At 37.7% G+C, this 25,432-nt stretch overlaps 1 protein-coding gene across 6 annotated transcripts in view; it reads left to right on the plus strand.

Moving 5' to 3' along the window:
• AK5 (adenylate kinase 5) overlaps nucleotides 1-25,432 on the plus strand; it is a gene marked incomplete at both ends in the record, with an annotated part of 246,350 nt that overhangs the window by 47,240 nt on the left and 173,678 nt on the right. For all 6 annotated transcript variants that reach the window (XM_079727384.1, XM_079727385.1, XM_079727388.1 and 3 more), the window contains one exon: nucleotides 5,691-5,882. In XM_079727384.1, the coding sequence (XP_079583510.1) occupies nucleotides 5,691-5,882 (192 nt within the window). The remainder of the gene's footprint in view (nucleotides 1-5,690; nucleotides 5,883-25,432) is intronic.

The following is a 25,432-nucleotide window of genomic DNA, read 5'->3' on the forward strand; positions in this document are numbered from 1 at the left end:
GGCCCGCGTACTGCAGGAAAAAAAAAAAAAAAATCACTTGTCAGGAGACTGTAGAGATGATTACAGGTTTGGCATTAATTTGGGCTAGATAACCTCCAAGATTTTCTCATCTCTTATTTCTGTGATTCCAGTTTTTGTTCCAACTGTGATCTACTCTCTTTGTGGGTTTTTTTTTTTTTTCATACTTTTCTTCTTGCTTTCTGACAGTGATCTGGACTATGGAGTGTAGGCCTTTTAACATGTCTTCATAAAGAATATGGCAGTCAAAAGCACTGACAGTTAAGAAGAGAGCTCACTAAAATAAGCTCACTTAGTAGTCTGATACTGCGAATAATACATCTTTGCTAATCAAAGATGGTCATAGGTTCTTTTTAACAGAGTAATCATTCAGATAAGGGACTTTGAGAAAATGGATAGAGGAAGATTGACTTGTCCATATAATGACAGGGAAAAAAAAGATTGATTTAGTTGATCCAATGGGAGAAAAAATATCAGCAATTGGGAAGTTTACTTCCATGCAGACAAAAGTGATATCTTGGTCTTTGTTCTCATTTATTTATTTACTCACTCATTCATTCAATCAGCAAATACATTTTGAGAACATAGGCTAAGAAAATGTATGCCAAGGATCCACTTTATTTGGTGATACTTTTCAATGTTTCATGAGTGAATTTCATGAAAACTTTCTAGGTGCTTCACATCTTCTGGGAAAGAATGGTGTCTGCTTCTATTTTACATTTTGGGGGAAAAAAACATAACAATTAAATTTTTTCTTTTAAAATTGAGCACTGTTGGAGAATGAGGGTCCTAAGGAGTGGGCATATGTGGGGGTGACTAGGAATCAGGTGAGCATGCTTGTGGCTGAGATCACTGTTGAGCAGTCAGCTGGTTATCCCAGCTGCCATGGAGGTCTCGTCTGTTCCACATTTTAATTTTTTGTATCACTGGTAATATGTTGTTTAGTTTATACCAAGAAAAGACAGCAAGTTAATTACAATTATAAAATTAAATAGCTTTGCAGATTCACCTCAAAGTTATCTATATCAAACCTGAAGTTGCATTCCTTGATCAAAAATCTTAGATATAAAAAATATATTAAAAAATAAAAATAAATATCAAATATGTAGGAATAATTTTTAAATGGGCAAGAACATTACATAGAAAACTACAGAGCTCTGCAATAAAAAGTATTGGGAGAAATTAAAGAAACAAGAGCAACAACAAATATCTTAGATATTCTACTCGTTTCCTGTAAACTTATAACTGCTTTTTTAAAAGTCTACTAATTAAAATAAACAAAATGCAGTTTTATTCAAAGTGTAAAAAAGTCTTTTATAAATTTCAAGCTAATTTCAAAACCAGTTCTAAAAGACAAAATATAGTGATGATTACATATTTAAGTCTCCCCATAACCTCATTGTGTTAAGTAGGGAGAAGCATATACATTGCAGTCTGAAACAAAACACAAAATGTATTTCAAAACCAGTTCTAAAAGACAAAATATAGTGATGATTACATATTTAAGTCTCCCCATAACCTCATTGTGTTAAGTAGGGAGAAGCATATACATTGCAGTCTGAAACAAAACACAAAATGTATTAAAGCATTTAATTTGTTTAAATGCAAAATGCAAGAATTTCTAAATGCAGGTTTTACCTGCACTCAACACTGAGCTAGTAGTTGAAGTTTTTTCCATATTTTAATATACAGTATGACCAAACCAAGAACAATATAATGTCATTTTAATTTTTTAAAAATAAATTTATTTTTATTTATTTATTTTTGGCTGTGTTGGGTCTTTGCTGCTGCGCACGGGCTTTCTCTAGTTGCGGCAAGCAGCGGCTACTCTTTCTTGTGATACGAGGGCTTCTATTGTGGTGGCTTCTCTTGTTGAGGAGCATGGGCTCTAGGTGCGCCACCTTCAGTAGTTGTGGTGTGTGGACTCGGTAGTTGTGGCGCACGGGCTTAGTTGCTCCACGGCATGTGGGATCTTCCCGGACCAGGGCTCAAACCCGTGTCTCCTGCATTGGCCAGCAGATTCTTAACCACTGCACCACCACGGAAGCCCTGTCATTTTAATTTATTTGTCAAAAATTGTCTTCTCCCTTATATGCTATTCAAACTAAATTTAAAAGGATGTCATTTGTTATGTTGGGTAAGACTGAATATTACCAAAGATTTTATTTAATTTGAATTTTGCATTATATTATTTGATAGTATAAAAGTTTTAACTTCAGATAATCTCTTTACCATATATCACACAAAAATTACAAAGTGATTTTATAAATTGTTAAGGGTTCTCAAAAGCTACTTAAAAGTGTTTTATGGGACATATTAAACTACTGAGATGGGAAGGGAAAAATAGTTGAGAAAACTGAAGTTCAGAGATATTGAAACTTTTACCCAAGGACAAATGACTAATAGAAGATTCTAGATATAAAATAAGGATGATCTGATTCTGAAATTCATGCTCTTAATCACTTATACAAGTATGTGCCTGTGCTTACACAGTGGCAGTGGGAACTGGGAGAGGGGGAATCTGAACAGTGTTTCAAGACAAAACTCCACAGTCCATGGTGATAGCTCCGAGAGACTGAAGTTTTGATAAGGGTTATAAATGATATTAAGATTTCTAGCTGAGAATTCAAAAAGATACAATGTTCATAGCAGCGTTATTTATAATTGCCAAGGTACGGAAGTAACCTAAATGTCCATCAGCAGATGAATGGATGAAGATGTGGTGTATATGCCACTTGCAGCAACATGGATAGACTTGGAGGGAATTATGCTAAGTCAAATAAGTCAGACAGAGAAAGGCAAATTCTATATGATATCACTTATATGTGGAATCTTAAAAATACACCAAACTAGCGAATAAAACAAAAAAGAAGCAGACTCACAGATATAGAGAACAAACTAGTGGTTACCAGGGGGAAAGGGGGAGGGGCAATATAAGAATTTTAAAAGGAGTTATTATGGGATTATATGAAATCACATTTGTGAAACTTTTGAAAATTGTAAAACACTATAGAATTTAAAGAATCTTTCATTCAGGGCTTCCTTGGTGGCGTAGTGGTTAAGAATCCACCTGCCAATGCAGGGGACACGGGTTCGAGCCCTGGTCCAGGAAGATCCCACATACCACAGAGCAACTAAGCCCGAGCACCACAAATACTAAGCCTGCTCTCTAGAGCCCACAAGCCACAACTACTGAAGCCCGTGTGCCTAGAGCCCGTGCTCCGCAACCACAATGAGAAGCCCACACATCACAGCGAAGAGTAGCTCCCGTACCTACTCACCGCAACTAGAGAAAGCCCGTGCACAGCAACAAAGACCCAATGCAGCCAAAAATAAATAAATAAATTTATTTTTTTTAAAAAAGAATCTTTCATTCAATTAAAAAAAAAGTTTAAAAAAAGACTTCTAGGGCTTCCCTGGTGGTGCAGTGGTTGGGAGTCCGCCTGCCGATTCAGGGGACGCGGGTTCGTGCCCCGGTCTGGGAAGATCCCACATGCCGCGGAAAGGCTGGGCCTGTGAGCCATGGCCGCTGGGCCTGCAGGTCCGGAGCCTGTTCTCCGCCACGGGAGAGGCCAAAACAGTGAGAGGCCCACGTACCGCAAAAAAAAAAAAAAAAAAAAAGGCTTCTAGTTGAGAGACTCAGGAAAGTAGTGTTGTTACCATAAAAATAAATAAATAAACAAATACATATATAAGCAAGATGGGAATTTCATTCAGGTAAAAAGGTGCTGGAACTGATTTGGCCTTGCTGAGTCACAGGTAATATTAAGACTTTCAGGGCTTCCCTGGCAGTCCAGTGGTTAAGGCTTTGCCTTCCAGTGCAGGGGTTGTGGGTTCAATCCCTGGTTGGGGAGCTAAGATCCCACATGCCTCACGGCCAAAAAACCACAACATAAAAACAGAAGCAATGTTGTAACAAATTCAATAAAGACTTTTAAAATGATCCACATCAAAAAAACTTTAAAAAAAAAGACTTTCAGGTAGAGCCGTCATATAAGCATTTGATAATATAGGACATAAGTGCTGTTGAAAGTCAGTGCTGAAAATGTACATTTGGAATCCATCAACAAAAGATAGATGGTTGAAACCAGAACAGTGGAAGGGAGCTGAGAGAACAAGAACCTGGAGAGGGAAAACCAAAACAAAACATTATCTAAGGCTCATAAACATCATTATTTGTGAGTGTTACATTTTTAAGGAAAAAAATTTGAGCAAAGAGAAAAAAAAAATACAGAACAAAAAGTTAAATGAGAACCAGGACAATATAGAATCATGAAAACCAAGAGATAGTAAACATGGCTAAAACTCGTTGAGCACCTACCATTGATCAAGTTTGTGTTGATCTTATTTAACCTTTATAATAACTCAGGGAGGAGGTTCATGTATCTCTTTTGACAGATGAAGATATGGAGGCTTAGTAAAGTTAAGCCATATGCCCATAGCTCAGCTGATAAATCCTAGGGCAAGAACTGTAATCCATGTTTCCCAGACTCCAGGGTCCACTTTCTAACCAGTGGTCTCAAGAGTGCACAGTGCAAACCACTGTAGTGTGGGAAGAAAATGTTAAAATTACTATTATCATATGTCATCCTTTTAAAATTGTATTTTTGTGTGTATTTTACAACATACATACTATTATACAATATATTACATACATATGTATGTATGTACATATGTAATACATACAATATATTAGTATGGTAGTACATGGCTATCATATATTCATGCATAATTTATAATTTAATAAGTATATATTTATTGAGGTAGATGTTCAAATAATATACTAATGTGAGGATACAATAAAAAATTTTTGGAGATCATTTCTTTAAAGCGCTATGCAAAACTGCCTCTTTTTCTTGTCTCATTTTCAACAAGAAAGTACATTCACTTTAAATGATCATGTTATCTTTTACATACATTACTAGTTCTAATTGAGTTAAATAAAAACTGTTTAGTTCATAGGTTCTTTTTATTTTATTCCTTGGTATTTGCAGAAATTTATGAAGGCCTTTGAGCTATTTGATTCTTTGTAATAGTGGAGGGAACACAGACCAAAGACCAGACAGGCCTGGGTTCAAATATCACCTTTGACCTTACTGACCATGTGACCTCAGACAAGTACTTAATTTCTCAGAGCCTCAGTTTGCTCATCTTTAAAATGGAGATAATATTTACCTTGCAGATTGTTGTAAAGTTTAGCAACAGCACAAGGAAATAACTTAGCACTGGGCCTGGCATACAGTACATACTTTTAAAAAGGCAGCACGTAGTAATAATAGCAGCAGTACTTGTTTACTGTAGAGAATATCTGTAGCTCAATAGTCATTTCCCCTCTAAACAGGTCACATCTACCTTTGGCAGAGTTTGGCCTATATTGATCTTAACCTGAAACTTGAAAACTTATTTGAGCATAGACAAAAAGTATTTTCCAGAAATTTGGAGGACCACTGTACATGACTCTGTGAGTTGAAGTATACCATTTACATGGACTGTAATAGCAATAGCTCCTCCTGGCCTTGTGTGGAGCCATAGCCCTGGAAATATGCTGGCAAAAACATAGAGGGTCAAAAATATGGCAGCCTCCACAGACCCAGAAGAGAGAAATGCCACTGCCCACACTCACATTGGTTGGTATGTTGAATGCCTGTCTACTTGTTTGATGCTCTCCACAGATCTGTACTCCCGACTTGGTGGTGTTCCTGGCCTGTACCAATCAGAGGCTCAAAGAAAGATTACTGAAGCGTGCAGAGCAACAGGGGCGGCCTGATGACAATTTGAAAGCTACCCAAAGGAGACTAATGAACTTCAAGCAGAACGCTGCTCCATTGGTTAAATACTTCCAGGAAAAGGGGCTCATCATGACAGTAAGTTAGATATACTTTACATGTCTAGTACAAGAACGATCTTTCAGATTTCTAATTATCCTATGTTCTTCTCATTTAGAAATACTTTTACCTTAAAAAAGTGACTTTTCTTGGGTGGACATCCAATGAAAAATAATTGGTAATTTTGACCTGATTTGCCTTTATTAAGCCATGATGGTAAAAACACTTTCACTTTAGTTTAATTGATTTTACAAAAAATGATAAATTTTAACCTTGGCTAGAATTCTGTGGCCCCCAAATTTTAAAGTATTTTTAAATAATTTTTTGATCATTTTAAGCAATATTGGCCCAGTTTCTCAACTCTTCTGTCTTTGAAAACCTAATAAAATTGATAGGCTTATAAACAGAATTGATACAGTGTTATATTAGACTTAAATTGTAAGTTAGACTTTATCATAGGTTACCACATAAAGAAATGAGATTCTGATGGCCCAAAAAGTTATTAAGGATTTGACTTGTCATAAAGAAGTGATATTGTCTCAAAATGGAAGGCATCAATCTTTCTGCTCCATCAATACAATGCAAATATTAACTTTGTTCATAAATAGTTTGTTTTGTGGTTAATGATACTGAATGTGCCAAAGAAGGATATGAAGCTGAATCACTAGTTAGTACAGTTATTAGAATACAGGAAGCTGGAGGTGAAAACTCAGCCAAATTTATGATCCCCACACATCAGAGATTCAATTATGGAATAGAGGAGACAGAGGATCATTGGCCAGCTGAGGCATTTTGCAGAAGAAGACACTAAAACCAAAGCAGCTCGGGGTGCTCTGTGGTGGTAGCAGACCTCAGCACAACCCTCCCTTCAGCCCTTAGCTCTTCTCACGAGACCAGAGATTCTTGTCTAGTGGGGCTACAAGCTGTGGAGAATCTGATGAAAGTGATACATGCCCATCCCAATAAAATGCACATAAGATGCTTTCCATAAATTTTAGATAAATCTATGAAGCCCATCCACAGAGCTCCTATGACCTAACAATTACTGTGTTAAAAATCTCTTCATTAGGCTAAAATGCCCTTAGATTGAAAGAGACAGTCAATGACATTTGAATAATAATCTCTTTGCAGTCTTTTTAGCACTATAAAGAAATATTTATTAGAATTTGCCCTTTGAGTCAAAGTTGTCATGTCAGAGAATTATAAATCTGACCTGAAAGCTGTTCACAATGCCAGAGTCCATTTATGGTCTAAAAGAGACATTGAGTGATATGAAAGATTCAAGAAAATCAGGGTGGATGTTTCTCTGGCTCTTTTTTGTTGGGGTTGTTGATTGTTTCTCCTGGAAATTAGCAATGCTGACTTCTGTGTCGTGTCATAAAAATAGAAATTTACCCTACAGACCAAAGCCCAACTGCAAGCTGCAGAGCCAGAGGTTTAACTGATGTTTGCAAGGCTTAAAGGTATTACCAGAGTGTCTCTGATTACTCCCTGCTTGTCACGTTCATCATCACAAGAAGAAGATATTTCCCAAATGAATGCAGAGTAGGGACTGTTAATCTACTAATATTTTGCATGGAGGTGAAATGCCATTGCCTCTAATTCAGGGAGTCAATAACAATGCGTATGACAGCCTGTAAGCTCCCTGCTAAACCCCGATGAGCTTTAAGATAAATGCCTCTAATTACTGGGAGAAGACTTGCAAAGGTGACTTGAAAGGTGACTTTCAAATGTCACCTTTTGAAATTCGGTGAACACAAACACAGGCTAAGCTCTGGGAAATGTCACTGGAAATTTTAATCTGACAAAAGAGTGAGTGCAGTATTCTGAAGCACATGACCTTCTTCAGAACCTGGATCATAGGTCGCTCTGGGAATTAAAATATACTTGGTAGCATTTCTGCTTTTAATGATGCATTAAATTATTAAAACGGTTAACCTGATTAATCAAAAACATATTAAGATTTTAATAAAACTCTGGGAGTTAATAGATTAAACCCCAATATTTCCTTTTCTCTGTAATTTTTTTTTCTTTTTCTTCTACCTGCCCCTCCTAATTGATTCATTTATTCATTCAGTAAATATGTATTGAGAACCAGTGGGTGCCAGACCCTCTGCTAGGTGCTAGAGGTGCAATGCTAAATAAGCAAAAGGTAAGGATCTTTATTTTATTTCCTGACACACTTCAAACTCCTAGAACAGTGCCACTCTGGTATGCAGTACGTTGCCAGTAAATGAACAGAGCTTGCAGTCTATGGGGAAACAGATATTAAACAATGAGTTATTAAGTGTGATGACTGTTGTAAAGGAGAATGTACAGGGGAGCCTCACATATATGTCGTGCACTACAGGAATGCCCCGTAGTGAGTAGAACAGACTCTCTCCGCCCGCGAGTAGGATTCATCATTGATTTTGGTGTGAGGTTCTTAAAGACCACAGAGACCACATACCTCTCAGTCCAGGTGAGAAACTTTATCTTGGTGCTCCTCTTCCCTAGGGATTTAGAGTCTGAAACCCTTCACCTGGAATCTCAGCTCTACTGCTGTTTAATAAATTCATGGTGCTCTAGGACTCAGTCTCTATCTATAACTTGGAGATGATGTTACCGACCGCATAATGTTGTATGGGTGAAATGAGAGAATGCATGTAGCCTGGCAGACGATGGCAGTGCAGAGGTCGTGGTTCGGATGCACCATGTAGCCACATTGCCTGGTCCAGATTCCTGCTGCATCACCTACCACCCGTGTGACCTCCTGAAGGTTACTTATCTTGTCTGTGACTCAGATGCCCGACCCATGCAGTAGGTGTAATTATCGGTCCTACCTCAGTGTAATTGTGTGGAGTAAGTGGATATCAAGTGCTTAGAACGGTGCCAGGTATGTTGTAAGTGAAATATAAGTGATTGAAATTATTTTGTAATTTTCGTATTTCCTCCTTTTTCTTCCTTCCACCTCTAATGACCATTTTTGGAACCTACAATTACCACTCACAAATCCGTGCTCTTGGAGGGTACTCTGTTGCCTTTTCTCCCATAGATAAGTGCAAAATGAAGAATTTAGATTTTAAACACTTTTCCCCAAATTCTCTTTTTTTCTTTAAAAGTGTCTGTTAATCAGTTAGAAAATTGTCCCAGTGTTTTCTTTGACTTCTTTATCACCCGTGTAATCAAGCTGTATAATGGGTATGTGTCAATATGGTAGCTGAATTGTAACAGATGTCAACCCGTTCTTTTTTCTTTTTCACTTCAACATTAACTGTATTGGTTGGCAGATTTGACTGAAGAACAAATCCAGTTTGAAGAGAAAACCTAATCAAAATAGCCAGGGAAACAGGCTGTTGCCTGAATACTGTATCTTATTGACATGGTTCCCATCACATGGACTGCTTCACTTTTATTCTTTTCTAATACTTGTCTGTATACAGTCATCCATGCAAGTATGAATTAAATGATAGGAAATCACAAGGCTAGTATGTTAGGGACTTCATAGAATCTTTTCAGACAAGCTTGTATGTTGTTTTTTAACTTACCATAGGTTGCATGTAATAGCTCATCATGTCTTTTACAGTTTTTTGCTCCTAATTAAAGATTAGGATGCTGTGACTTCCCAAAGTTTATCAGTTTTTCTTTGAAGTTTGTTTTAGTATTCCTGGGACTAGGAAAGCTATGTATTTGGTCTTCCTGAGTGAGCTATGTCTCATGACATTTTGGAGCTCTTGGACTTCGTGAAACTGTATAAAAACCCCAATAATGTGTCTGCTTAGAGATAATTTTTTATCTTTATTTTATTTTATTTAGTCTTTGTTTTAGTCATCTTCACAAGGTGGAACCCTTTTTAAAGAAATAGTGCTAATTCCCTTGTGGTCCAGTGGTTAATACTCTTGTGCTCTCACTGTGGAGGGCCCTTGTTCGATCCCTGGTCAGGGAACTTAAAATTCCACAAGCCGTGCAGCATGGCCAAGAAAAAAAAAAGAAATATTATTAGTTGAAACAGGTCAAGTCTTTACAAGCTTGATGAACTCTTTAAAAAATATATGCTGTTTTGTTTATATTTTTAAGAAAAGCGTCATTTAAATGCTTGAAAAATAATAGGGTAAGATGTAGTGTTTATGTTATTATTTTCCGGAATGCATGTTCCATTGGATATTCCACTCAGCTGGAACAACATTCAACTTACCAGGGAAATGGTTGCACACTCATGTGCATTGAACAAACACTACCTAATGTGGATGACAATCAGTGAAGGTCCACATTTAGTTTTAGACTGTGAAGTAAGCTGATGGTCATTTTTCTTCTGGACTTTTTATAGGAGGAAGCAAGAGAAGCATAACTTAAAAATGAGAAGTAAGCTAGAGTCATAGGATGTATGAAGAGGCCTACTAACTAATACTCTGATTAACTGACTGGATCTCTTCAGCCAGGAAATGTGAAAGATGTTAAAACAGGATTACTTCTTGTTCACCAACACCAATTTTCCTAGGGAAGCAGGTGAGGGACTAATTATAAACCATCTTAGCATATAACAAGGCCACATAGGCCAGTGATTCCCTAATTTCAGTAATTAATAGATCAGGAAAAAAATTTTAATGGGGCTAAGATGAAGTTGGGTTTTTTTTTTAAGACTTTATTTTTTTAGAGCAGTTTTAGGCCCACAGCAAAACTGAATGCAGGATACAGAGATTTCTTGTATTCTTCCTGCCCCTACACATGAATGGCCTCTCCCATTATCAACATCCTCCACCAGAGTGTTATATTTGTTACAGTCAATGAACCTATATTGACACATCATAATCTCTCAAAGCTCATAGTTTACCTTAGGGTTCACACTTGGTGTGGTACATGCTATGCTTTTGGACAAATGTACAGTGACATGTATCCATCATTACAATATCATATAGAGTATTTTCACTGCCCTTAAATACCTCTGTGCTCTGCTTGTTCATCCCTCACCCATCCACATCCCCCAGCCTGGCTCCTGGCAACCACTGATCTTTTTACTGTCTTCATAGTTTTACCTTTTCCAAAATGTCATATAGTTGGAATCTATATAGCCTTTTCAGATTGGCTTCTTTCATTTCAATTTCCCCCAATGGCTTGATAGCTCATTTTTTGGAGCACTAAATAACATTCCATTGTCTGGATATACCACAGTTTATCTATTCACCTACTGAAGGGCATCTTGGTGGCTTCCAAGTTTTTGCAATTATGAATAAAGCTGCTGTAAATATCCGTGTACAGATTTTTGTGTGGACATAAGTTTTCAGTTCATTTCAATAAATACCAAGGAGCATGTTTGCGGGTAAGAGTGTGTGTAGTTTTGAAAGAAACTGCCGAACTGTCTTCCAAAGTGGCTGTGTCATTTTGCATTCTCACCAGTAACACATTTGGTGTTGTCAGTGTTCCAGATTTTGGCCATTCTAGTAGGTCTGTAGTAGTAGCTTGTTTTAATTTGCATTTCCCAAGTTGACTTTTAAAAAAATTTTACTAAATGAGGGCATTAGAAAGGAAAAAAAATCTATTATTGCCATTGTTTGAAAGGGATATTTTTAGCACAAAAAAATTAGGAATAGCATAGCTCCAAATAAAGTCTCTAAACAAATCTGTTTGACTATAAGAAAAATTCCTAACATTTGCCTTATTTTTGTCATTTTGTTATGGATTAGGGAACACTTCTTCATAAACTGGCATCAGTACTGGGGAACCCCTGGCATAGAAAACACATCCTTGTCAAAACCACACTATTAGTGATTCACCAGGCATTGTCCCTGAGCCCCTCAGATAACCCCATTAGCACTACATTTACTTAATTTGCCCCTATGACTTCCTTCAAATTTGAGAATGCGCCCATGATGTATTTCAAATTTACCACTGAAACTATGTAATTCCCATCCCACCAGGCACTCCTAGCCAGAGGGAAAATAAACAGGAATAGTAAAAGTTAATTTAGACAGAACTGCTGAATAATTATTTCTTAATTAACTTCAGTTTTCATAGGCATCAACACTAGGATTTTAAATACAAGTACACTTATCCCTAAACTCCCAGTGCACAGCCATTGGTTAATTATCGCCATCTCCACTAGCATCACTGCATGGGGTGGTAGGAAAGAAATCTAAACAGCACAAGCCCTCTGTAAATTCAGCAGCCCACATAAACAGAAGAAAGGCAATGAAAATACCCGATAACAGTTTACTCAGACAAACCCATACTCCTAAAATTACTAGGAGGAAAATTCTGTTATTGCATCCCAATGCTTGAGGTTGATAAATCTGTAATATGTAACATAATGAAGCTATATTTCCTTTATATACCATCACTGATTATATGCTGTTTAAGCATTCATTATTATGTAACCAAAAGCCCCCACTAATTCCTATTTGGTGGATTTAGTAATTAAGATAGAAAATATTCAGGGAGAAGTTTTCAAAGGTTAATAAATGGGAAAGTCTATGGGGGTATTCTGTAAGATATTTGCTTGGGTGATGATGGTATATACGTGCACCTGGATATATGGCCCTCTGAATTGTTTTAAATTCAAAGTACTTTTTCATACAGATGAAATTATTTCCAAAACAGAACAGACTCACAGACTTAGAGAATGAACTTATGGTTACCGGGGGGAGTTGGAGGGAGGGATAGATTGAAAGTTTGGGATTGACATGCACACACTGCTATATTTTAAATAGATAACCATGCAACTTCCCTGGTGGTCCAGAGCATAAGACTCTGTGCTCCTAATGCAGGGGGCTCAGGTTCGATCCCTGGTCAGGGAACTAGATCCCACATGCATGCCACAACTAAAGATCCCACGTGCTGCAACTAAGACCTGGTGCAGCCTAAATAAATAAATAAGTATTTTTTAAAAGACAAAGGAAAAAATATATTTAAAAAATAAAATAGATAACCAACAAGGACCTACTGTAAAAATAAATAGAGAAATAAATAAATTTTTTAATTCAAAGTATTTTAAATCTAGTTGACAGTACTTTCTGGCATCAAACCTAATACTGATAGAGCCTCAATGTGAAGCACCCCAAAGAAACATGAGAAATATCCATTTTTGGCTTGACTTAAAAGCAGCTTATAAGGAATCACACTGTCTGGGCAACAAGTATTTATCAAATCCTACTGTGTGCAAAGCTGGCAAGACAGTGCTGCCCTAGAAAAAGTACCATGGCCTACTTTAGGAGGGTACCATCTCTGTGTATTAGTCAGTGGGACCCATTTAATTTACCTAGTGACACAGACCTTTGTATCCTGGCTTTAAAATATCCAGAACTAAATTGAAAAGTGAATCTGATTACTTTCATAACTGTCATTATTGTGGGCTCTAAAAACTAAAATACAATTATGATACCAGTTTCATTCTCGGATCTTTTATATATAGAAAGGAAAATAAAAGCACTGAGAGATCACTATTTGCTCATAAAGTGGCAACCTACTTGTAGCAAAGTAACATCCACATTCTGGGGCAAATTATGCTGGTTCCTAAACAGCATCAAAACAAAAGGGAGAACAAGCAGATACTGTATTTACAGCTAATTCTGTCGTTCTGTCTTAGTATCAAGCAAGCACCCTGACTCACAACTTTTCCATACCCAAAGCTCACTCAGTATCAGACCTATCCATACTCTACTGTCAGAGAGCAAACTAAATGGCTCAGAGAATGCAGCTCCTTTCAAAGTGGGAAATTGATGCCAACCACATGGCAAACCTATCGTCGGTGCCTGATGAGAAGAGCTCTCACACCAAGAAATGCAATACACTCATTGTGATGTTTCATACAGATGTTTACAGGAAAAATGAGGACAAACTTAAAGAATGAACATGGTTCCATCCCCAAAAGGATATAAGATATTTTTCTGCTGATTTTATTATTACAAATACCCATGAAATAGAGTCCAAAAAGCTCTATGCACTACTCTTTAATCAGCTAAAGTATAAACTAGGGTCCTTACATGATGGGTCCTACCATGAAATAAGTAGTATGGATAAAATCAAGATAATATTCAAGTGAACACATGTGGAAAATTCACATTAAGAAAATCCCAATTCCAAGAACTATTATTGACAAGTCTACCTAAGAATACTTTAGTTTAAGGCCTGGGGCTGCCTTCTACAATAGCTTGTCTTTATTTATAATTTTTTTTAAGTAAAATAAAGCAGATTAGTAGATAGTTGGTAGCTGAATGTCATGTCACACTAACAGCTTCTTGTAAACTCTTGTTTCAACTCTTCAGTTCTTGACAGGAAAATGTACACACACACACACACACACACACACACACACACACATTTTCAGCTGGTCACTTCTCCAGGAGAAGCTCTCTGATCAGAACAATAATTATGATAATAGTGTCAGCAAGGGCTTCCCTGGTGGCTCAGTGGTTAAGAATCCACCTGCCAATGCAGGGGACGCAGGTTCGAGCCCTGGTCCAGGAAGATCCCACATGCCGTGGAGCAACTAAGCCTGCGAGCCACAATTACTGAGCCCACGTGCCACATCTACTGAAGCGCATGCACCTAGAGCCCGTGCTCTGCAACGAGAGAGACCACCGCAATAAGCCCACGCACCGCAATGAAGAGTAGGCCCTGCTCGCCACAACTAGAGAAAGCCCGTGCACAGCAACAAAGACCCAACACAGCCAAAAATAAATAGATTGATTAAATTTAAAAAAAAATAGTGTCAGTGAACATTCCACACTTCCAGAATTAGATCTTAATTTATTTTAATATTTTATACTGAGACTTATCAGAAACATGAGTAAGAAAATAATATTTTTTGTAAAGTTCTTGGACTAAATTCTTTCTGTTTCAGATGAAACTAATTGGAATTGATCAATATTTTTAAATAGAGACACTATAGCTAAATTAAGTGACCAAAAATAAAAAAGAAGACAAAAGAAAAGAAAAAGAACAGGCATTTAAGACTTACCAGTGAGGAAAATACAAGAATATATTATGAATAGATGGTGTCAAAAAACAATAGCTAACAATTTATAAGTGCTTAATATGTGCTTGGTACTATTCAAAATGCTTCACATGTGGTAGGTCCTTAATCCTCACCAGATCTCTATGAGTCTTATATTATTATCATCTCCATTTTGTAAATGAGAAAGCTGAAGCACACCAAAGTGTAGCTGGCCCAGTATCCCATAAGAGCAGTAGAGCCTTGGCCCAGACGCAGAGCGCTGACCCCAGAGGCAGCACCTGTGATTGCTATGTTGTCCCTTCATTGAAACATGACACTTATGCACTCTGGATCTTGAAGAGAAAGCCCATTACTGCTTTCTTCAAGCATTTATCATTTGATAAGCACCTCTATTCAGCTGTAATCGCTTATGTTTCTTTGAAAAGAATAAATGAGAAAATTAATTCTGTTGGTGCATTACACTGAGAGTTTTTTCAAAAAGTAATTTTACTAGATAACAGATGTAAAATAATTAAGATAATTCATAAAATTGATTAATCTGAGCACACATTACAAGAAGAAAATTTTACTGGGAATGGCCAGTTATTGAGCCTTGTATTTTTGTTTATCTACACTACCCATCATTTCTGATCTTGTTCAGTTCTACAAATCAAATGTAAAACCATGGCTGCAGTTCTGCTTCAAGCAAAACCCTATCCTTATATACTTGAAGGTTTATAATTCATCTTCCCCATTATGACAGTCCTTTTATAGTCATCCATTCAAACAGTTTTATCGAGGGCCTATTGCATGTCAAACAAAGGGACCACATCAGGCACTGTAGAGAATAGAAAGATGATATGGAGGTAGATCTGCCTTCATGGAGTTTGTGTGCAGGCAATAACGTAAACATAAATAACTTGAATATAGTACAGGAGGGGGTAAGTGTCACACACAGAGGTGTAATAGCCCAGGAAGAGTCAGGAGCAGGGAAGTGACTTACTCCTGGAAAGATTAAGAAAGACTTTCCTAGAAACAATGGCACTTGTGGGTTGGGAAAGAGAACCCAGAAATGGAAAGGAAGGGCATTATAAGCAGACATGAACAGACACAAGGTGGGGAGGGTATATGACGAAGTAGTGAGAATTAGAAAGGAAGGGGGACAGATGTGCTGAGATCAAAATGAGGAAGGCCCTGAAGTGCTCAGCTAAGGAGGAAGGGTTATTCTATGGGCAGGAGTGAGCTTTAAAGGCTCTGAGCAAGGGAATGAGCCAACTGGAAATATAAGCGCATAGCTGTGTGTAAAACATTGAATGGAGCAATCATCTGGAAGGGATTTGATAACGACCTAAGCTGGGATAGTGACTGTGGGTGCCACAGGGTTTTACTTCTCCATGGGGCAGAACCTACAACCATCTGGAACCAACCACAAACGTGGGAGTAACCAAAAAAGTGCCTGAGGAAGAATAGCACTCATAAATCACCTGCATATGAGATATAACATACATTTTACCAATTTAATTATTTTCACTTCTTATTTGGACAGCATTCATGGCAAAGTTGAAAGAAAAGAGGATGGGAAAAGAAAACTAATGTACTAAGGATTGTGATTAGCTAAAGCATTGTAAAGTGACATTAAAATCCAAGCAAAGAGACAGCAGAGTCCATTGAATTTCCAATTATTCTTTCCACAAATAGTTGTTTCAAAATAACTCATTGAGTAAATAAATTAATAAATTTAGTAAAAACTTATAGATATATTTGGAACCATTTATTTTCATGGCAGAGAGCCCTATACATTTTACAGATATGAGGATATAGTTCCATTAAACCACTGCACAGTAGTCAGTTATAATAAAAAATATAAGGTTTGTACCTGTTAACGATATGTTTGATTACAAGCAACGGAATAGCCGAATAACTATGGCTTAAACAAACAGGTTTATTTGACTTGTGTAAAAATAAGTAGAGAGATGGATGATCTAAGGCTAGTACAGTGACTTAATGGTGTCATCAAGGAACCATGCTCCTTCTATCTTTCTGTTCCACCCTATTTGACGTGTTTCTTCATTGTAGCAAAATGGCTGCTGCTGCTCTAGTCATCAAATCCAGAATTCCAAATAGGACAAAGAGGTTAGGGCAAAAGGCTGGGTAACCATATCTATTACCCTTTGCAAAGAAAGCAAGAGCTTTCCCATAAATCCCCTCTGTCTCCCTCATTGACTCACACTTAGGTCTCATCAGTCATAACTAGGTCACAGGTTTCCCCCTGCCTTCAAGGGAGGCTGTGAAATGAATTATTTAGCTTCCCAGCCTCTGATGTAGAGGAAAGCAAAGGAAAAGAGTTAGGACAAATGTTAAATAAACCAACCTGCAATAACCACTACAAGGTTTAAAAAAATTCCATTTTCTTGGTTTAAAAAGATATTGGGAAATACATTTGCTACGAATTCTGTCCAAAATAGTTTGAGTAGAAAGTGTCTGTGCTTCGTAATAGCTACATTTCAGTAAGTACTTTTAATATTCCAGGACCTTTATCCACTTTATATCCAAGTCTCACAATCATCCTTAAAGTTTAATGAAAGGAACAGGTTCAGAGATGTTCAGGAACATACCATAAATGCCAGAGCCAGTAAATGAGGGTGCTGAGGTTTGAAATAGGTCCTGTCTCAGAGTCCACTCAGTTAATAACAAGGGATTGAGCCAGACTTGCAGCCAAGAAAAGAGTTAGCCTCCCTCTCAAGACAGTCAGGAAAGATATTGATAAAGCCATAGTAATGGGAATGACAAGATGTTATTGACTGAGAAATCTAATTCTAGGAGAAATGGAGAAGGACTAACATACTAGATCAAATGCTATGCCAGCTCTTTACCTCTTTTAATCTTTACCACTTTTAATCACTCAACCCTGTTAGGTAGGTATTAAAATTATTTAGTGCCTTGGATGTGCCAGGTGTTATAGCTAACTTAGCTGATTTCAGGTAAAGACAAGAGCTTTGCTATCCTTTCTCAGATAAATCCTAAACGGTACAGCCTGACTCTTGCCTCACCCACTTTGTGTCTCACTCTGACATTACTCTTCCGTCTCCGGTCTGCCCTGCATCACCCTTCAGACTCAGCACGTGCTGTTGTCTCATCTGCTGTGACTGGCTCACCTCTCATCCTTCCTCTCACCTAGCCAGCCTCTGGAAGCCTCAGTCCCAAGGGTGGTGCCTCCACCTCGTTTACCCTGACCTAGCAGGTGATGCATAGACAGATATGCAGACATGCCCCTGCTCTGAAGGAGCTCAGGTGGAAAGGGGGAGAGAGGGGATAAACGAGTGGCCTCAAAGCATCTGACCATTATGATGATAGAAGGATGCACAAAGGGCTGCAAGGTGGGGCAAATTGCCTCTGCCTTCTCGATGGTAACTCCTGTGGGACTGAATGAAGTCCAAACACTCTGGACAATCTATGGAGCTTACTCCACGCATTCAAGGAAGTAATCAGACATTTGAAATTACTGAGTGAGGGGTCCTAGTCATTACCAAGTTCAGGATTGGAAACAGAAAGAGGTGGACAGAAAAGACTGAATCAAAGGCTGAACAGCCAGGGAAGGAGTGAGGAAATAAAAGAAATTTTGTATTAACCATTCTAATTTCTTGTTGATTGCCCCCTCCTTAATTTAGGAATTTAATTGCACACAGTATCAAATAAACTTAAAAATCTACTCATTCATCAATTTTTTTTTAAGCAATTGTTTTGAGATTTCTAGTTAATAGGGGGTACTCAAATATTAATGAAGACATTGATTTCTGGCCTTCAGATCTTCTATATGAAGTAGCAAAACAACCCTGAATTTAAAAGGATGTCTGTAGAAAAGAAACCTGGGTGTGCATAAGTTGTAGCTGTTCTCTTCAGTAACCAGCTTAGCAGGGACTGTGCAGCCAAAACAGTACCAGATACACAGAGTGCTTTAAAATATCAATATTTGTTGAATTAATGCATTAAGTTATGAGTTGCATTGAATGAGTTAGTTCTAATAAGTTTAGTGGTAACAAGACCTTGTTTAGACTTCATTCATTTGGATTGGATAAGTAGCTTTTCAGTAGTGTTTTAAACTCAGGCTTTCAAAAATTCATGCTTTCCCCTATGGTCTGGCCTCTAACCGTTGCCAATTCACAGATTACTTGAAGGTGTCAGCAACCTTGAGAGATTTCTCAGAAAATACTAAGTATTGCTTCAAACAATTTCTACAATTGCTGTCAAATTCAGGATCAAGGAAGAAAAAAAGAAACAATGGATTTTTTTTTAAGAATCTTGTTTCTTTTTTTAAATATTTATTTACTTATTTTATTATCCATTTATTTATTTTAGCTGAGCCAGGTCTTAGTTGCAGCATGCTGGATTTTTAGTTGTGGCATGGGGACTTCTTAGTTGCTTCTTTTTTTAAAAAAATTAATTTATTTATTTAAAAAAATGTCATTGGAGTATAGTTGCTTCACAATATTGTTAGTTTCTACTGTACAGCAGAGTGAATCAGCAATATGTTTACATATATCTCCTCTTTTCTGGATTTCCTTCCCATTTAGGTCACCCAGAGCATTGAGTAGAGTTCCCAGTGCTATACAGTAGGTTCTCATTAGTTAATTATTTTATACATCGTATCAATAGTGTATGTATGTCAATCCCAATCTCCCAATTTAGTTGCTTCTTAGTTGCAGCATGACGGCTCTTAATTGCAGCATGCATGAGGGATCTAGTTCCCCGACCAGGGATCAAACCTGGGCCCCCTGCATTGGGAGCACAGAGTCTTATGAACTGGACCACCAGGGAAGTCCCAAGAATCTTGTTTCTTACCAGAAAATCTAGTTTGAAGATATTGAGATTGTTATGCAATGGGAAATGTGATTTTTCTTCTATCCTGAAACTTCTGCTTAAAAATGTGAATACAGACATGGCCATCATTTGGTACATACTTGATAATGTTTATTTTTAGTTTTTCTACCACGGCTTTAGAGTTCATATGTTCATGATAAATTCATTCTGACAGAAATCCCAAAAGATTATATGATCCCTTACAACTGAATTCAGTAGTAATTTCCAACTAAACCCTCTCTCAGAAGACCTTAAAGCCTCGGGTGCAATCCTCTTGGCTCTATTAGCAATGTTGGATGACTGCAGCTTCTGATTGCATTTTAATTTCATCAATTCCATCTGAATTTCTAAAACACTGAAATTTGTTATTAACAATATCAATTAATTAATTTCCTAAAATTGTATGGGTAGACAATTCCATAATGGCACTGCTCTACTCCATGTTCTGTGAAATGATAGCTCTGCTTTAAAACTGGAAGAGGGCTTCCCTGGTGGCGCAGTGGTTGAGAGTCCGCTTGCCGATGCAGGGCACACGGGTTCGTGCCCCGGACCGGGAGGATCCCGCATGCCGCGGAGCGGCTGGGCCCGTGAGCCATGGCCGCTGGGCCTGCGCGTCCGGAGCCTGTGCTCCGCGATGGGAGAGGCCACAGCAGTGAGAGGCCCGCGTACCGCAAAAAAAAAAAAAAAAAAAAAAAAAAAAAAACTGGAAGAGAAGAGAAGAAACATAGGAAACTTCAGTTGGCTCAAATTATTTTCTCCTACTTGTAGTTGCTCACAGACTGCATTCTCTTGAGCTGGGGGCTGTTGCCTGAGCTTTTCCCTCTCTCTGCAGTCCTGATCATCTTCGCCACTGCGTTGACCTCTCTGGGCTGTCACACTCGAGATGGCTTCCTCTGGGAATCCACTCTGTCTGGGACAGATGCCTCCACCTATGAGATCTCCAACACCCCTTTTGATTCCTATCATGACAGTTATTACCCTATTTTATAATTCTACTTCTTTATGATTCTAGTATCCTTCAACTATAATTCTACTGTCTTTATAATTTCACTCTCTACTTTCTTTTGTATCACTTTACTGTTGTCTTCAATATTTTATCTCTAGCACCTAACTTGGAGCCCATAATTCCATATATGGGGGGGAGGGAGCAAAAACAAAGCCAAAAAACACCTTTCACCTTGAAAACCTTTTTTCACATCTTTGCAGTTAATCCTAGGTTACATCTTTTAAGTATTCTACAGGAATTTCCTGGCAGTCCAGTGGTTAGGACTCTGTGTTCTCACTGCCAGGGACCCAGGTTCAATCCCTGTTCGGGGAACTAAAATCCCACAAGCCATGCAGCCAAAAAAAAAAAAGAAAGAAAAGAATTCTAGTCTTTACATTGTCCTAAACATGCTTTGTTTTCCTTTGAAGTGTTAGGTCTCTTGATTCAAAATTTAACTCTTAAATTGCATATCAGATTTTGATTATTTGTCTTTGTTGTTCCACACTCTCATAAGGTAAATTAGAATTCTTCAAATAATGCAAATTTTAGAAAGAATATGCAATGTTTGAAGCAAAAGTTCCATGAGGGAAAGTATTTTGAGTGATTTCTTTACCACTAATATCCCAAACTCCTAGAACACTGTCTGGCATGTAGTAGATGCTCAATAAATATTTACTGAATGAAACATAGATTTAAACCAACACTCGAATCACATACTGGATTGGAGACGTAAAGAGAAAAAGATGAATATGGCCAGACAAGTGAAAACAGCACCATTTATCAACAGAAAAAAACAAGGCCAGTGATTAAAAACTCAGAGGCAAACCGATCATGGTTGTAGGCCTTTAACCAGCTCTTGGCCTTGCACAAGTTACAGAAACTCTCAGGTCCTCAGTTACGACATTGGAAAACTGAATCTCATATTACGTACCTCCTAGGTAGGTTGTGAAGATTAAGGGAGAAAAGGTAATTAAAGCATTCAATACAGTGCCTAGCAGAGAGAAAGCACTAATCAGGCATGGCTGTTATTATTATTATTTGGATGGTATTGCCCCCTGCACTGGCCAGAAGTATTATTAATGCTATAGCAACCACATGTGCTGTGCTACTTTCTTATCTTGATTCTTTTATTATATCAGATTTATGACAAGATAAAAATTCCTGTGATCCAGAGACATTTTTTAAGGTAACTGTTGCAGCTCCTGTGAAATGATGAACTAAAAAAATTGAACCCAGCTGGAAGAAGCGTTGCCAAACCTCTCACCAGCTGTAAAAGCCCTTCAGAAGCTATTTTATAGACTCTTGATGTTGATTTCTTTCTTCTCTCTTTTCTTCTTCCAAGCTTGCTTTCACTTGGAAGGAAATCTCTTCCTTGATTTCTTTCCCCTTTCTCCCTCCCTGAGGATGGTCTCAGACACCAAGAACGATAGGTAGGGCTGCTGGTTTCATACATTTGTTCATGCCTGGATCATTCAAAAACCCTGCTCAATTTCTAACATATTCAAAGGAACCCCATGCTAGGAAAATACTACAAGGAACTCAATGATAAATATGACATTCAGCAAAACATAGTGTGATATCATGGGCCAAAGGCTGCTTTTTTTTTTTTTTTTTTTGGCCACACCGCACAGCATGTGGGATCTTAGTTCCTGACCAGGGATCAAACCCATGCCCCCTGCAGTGGAAGCATGGATTCTTAACCACTGGATCACCAGGGAAGTCCCCAAAGCCTGGCTTTGAAGTCACAAAGACCAGGGTTTGAATCCTGGCAAGTTTCTTAACTTCTCTGAACTGGAGTATCCTCATCTGTAAAATGGGGCTGGAGTTAACTGACTTGCAAGATTAATTAAGGTTAGAAATAATATGAATAAAGGATTCATATCACATGGGTGGTTAAAAAAATGACATCTGCAGTTATTAGTGTAATGCATAGTCCGAGCTCTAAAACACTTAGAAAAAGTCTAATAAAAATATGTCCAGGGGCTTCCCTAGTGGCACAGTGGTTGAGAGTCCGCCTGCCGATGCAGAGGACACGGGTTCGTGCCCTGGTCCGGGAAGATCCCACATGCCGCGGAGCGGCTGGGCCCGTGAGCCATGGCCGCTGAGCCTGCGCGTCCAGAGCTTGTGCTCCGCAACGGGAGAGGCCACAACAGTGAGAGGCCCGCGTACCACAAAAAAAAAAAATGTCCAAAATATTCATAATGAATAATAGCTTACATTTGTTGAGTACTTCACTGTGTGAACAACATCATGCAAGTATGTTTTAGGAAGATGACTATACCCAGTGATAAATTCATCATGTGCTCATAATGTCTAAGGTATATCCATTCAAAGTGATGGATTCCATGGGAAAGCAGAAATCCACTTCCGAAAACCACTCATTACTTTTCAAAATGACTAAATCAGGAGACAACACCAACAGCTACTTATTTTAATGGAGACATTTTTCAGAAGAAATGTCAACCACAAATCTGTCTTGGCAGATGCATGCTATGTTATTTTCTATACTTTTCCTTCGCAACATTGGCAAGCAGAGCTGCCTGAAGGATGAGCAGCTTTCAAGTTTCAATCCAGAGGATTAAAAATGGAGTCTGTTTACTTCTGTTTTTAATTCTTTTTATGTAAAAATGTTATTCTTCCTTTTGAAAACAAGTGATATTTGTGGAGAGGGTGTGTGTGTGTGTGTGTGTGTATGCCTACATGTGAGTGGGTGCTGGGGATAAAGAATGCAGACAAGTATAAGGAGGAAATAAAAAGCATCCATTATTCTGCAACCCAGAAAAAAACGCTGTTAACATTTCGGGTCTTTTCCATGCAATGTTCTTCTATGATATTTTGATAGTATGGCGGCTGAAATCATATTGTGCTATACATTAAACATTATTTAACTTAAAATTATATCATGAACATGTTTGCAAGATATTTATTTTCCCTTTTAAAGCTGTAATAGTAATGAATAACCTAGTGTATCTACTTCAGAGAATTGACATGAAGTCCAGATTAGAAAAGATGTGAGGGTCCTTTGTAAGTCACTTGTAGAGCACACAAATGAGATTATTATTTACTCTGATGCATATGATTTGAGGCGTCAAAAAGCCCATATTTATTATGCATTTACAGAGCACTCTGAAAACCGCTGTGGGGATCCAGAAAAGACTTAACACAGCTCCTGACCCCAGAGAGTTCATAGTCTGGTCCAAGAAATGAAGCTAAAATATGAAAACATTAGAGAAAAGCAGAGGGTTAAGCTCTTCTTTTGACTATGAGTAGAACTTAGCCTAATTATTTAAAAAGAGTGCTCAGATCTTGAATTCCTTCTATCCTTGGTTCTTTCAATTTTAAAATGAGTCATGCTTCAGAGAATTATTTTTTTCTTACCTCAGACATAATTATAATTTTACCCCCAATAATGTGATTTGCCAGTTGAATAGTAAATTTCCAGCCCACCTGGAAAAAAAAAAAAAAAAAAAGAAAGAGAAAGAGGAAAGAAAAGGTCTATTTTTGTAAACTCAGATCATTTATAATGATTTGTTTAAATTAAAACTAGTATTTTATAGAGAAAGACCCCTGGACTAAAAAAAAAAAAAAAGAATTATAAAATGAGAAAGCTTCTTAAGATTCTATTAGTTTATGTTACAGAAAAAAATCTAAACTATTTTTTTTGCCAGAAGCATATAAGGGGTATTTTTACATAATTATGTTACTATGGAAAATTCCCATGTTTGGTTATGTCTGAAAGGTGGAATTAAGAATAATTTTAATCTTTTTTCTTCTCTTTTCCTACAAATTTTTCTACTATAATATGTATCCTGTTGATAATCTAGAAAAAAGAAAATTACTAAGAATTCATACGCTCAAAGATCAAAAATAACATTGTCAACCAGTTTAAATAAATAAGAAGTGGGAGAATTCAGCTCAAATAAACAAAGCACAGCAATACGATATCTACAGGAAACCAGTGCAATATTTTCCATGAGGGAAAAGTACATACTAAGCTTCCTTGAACTCTACAGAACCTCTCCCCAGATGATTCACTAGCTTTCCTTCAAATTATTTATTTGGTTTCACGGTATGTCAAACAACTGTCAAATTCAGCGGCAGTGTTTTTTCTCTCTCCATGAAGTCTACTGGGAATTCATACTATCAAAATTGTCCAAAGTTAAATAACTTCATCAGAGCCAGGAATTGAATTAACAGACCAAGGGATAGATCTTGGATTAGCTGAGGCTCAGGGATAAATTGGGAAAGGGACCAAGTAGAGAGTTTAGCAAGATGTAGAAAATTCAGGAATAGCATAGGAAAAAAGTTAAATGAAACAGTCAGCAGAAGGATAAAGAAATGGATTTTCTTAGGGCTCAGCCCAAGGAAGGCATTAGGTTGTTTGTCCATTCATTAATGCAATAAGTATGTATTGTTGGTGCTGATTAGATTACATAAAGAGCAATAGAGTCTTAATTAAAAGCAACATCTTAAGGCTGGTAGAGGAAGATGAGGCAAGGAGGGGAAGAGAAAGTAGTCAAAGATGGGGGAGAAAAGGAGAACCGGGTACCATACCTATACCATACCTAACTTAAAAGTGCTCCAGGAAGAGAGGCATCAACTGTCCAAAGTTGCTTCTGAGGGAAGTCAAGTAAGATGAGGACTGAAAAAAACCCGTTCCTGTTATAAATTGGAGGGTAGTTAGAGAATTTTATTGTCCATTGTTCATTTGGAGTAGACACCAGATAGGAGTAGGCAGTGGAATAAGTGGGAGGTGAGAAGAGAGCTGGATAGGCAGGTGTCAAAAACTCAAGGCATTTGACTGTGGGGGAAAAGAGAAAAATAAAGCAGCACTTAGAT

The sequence above is a fragment of the Hyperoodon ampullatus genome, assembly GCF_949752795.1.
Source record: "Hyperoodon ampullatus genome assembly, chromosome: 2".
NCBI classification, from domain to species: domain Eukaryota; kingdom Metazoa; phylum Chordata; class Mammalia; order Artiodactyla; family Ziphiidae; genus Hyperoodon; species Hyperoodon ampullatus.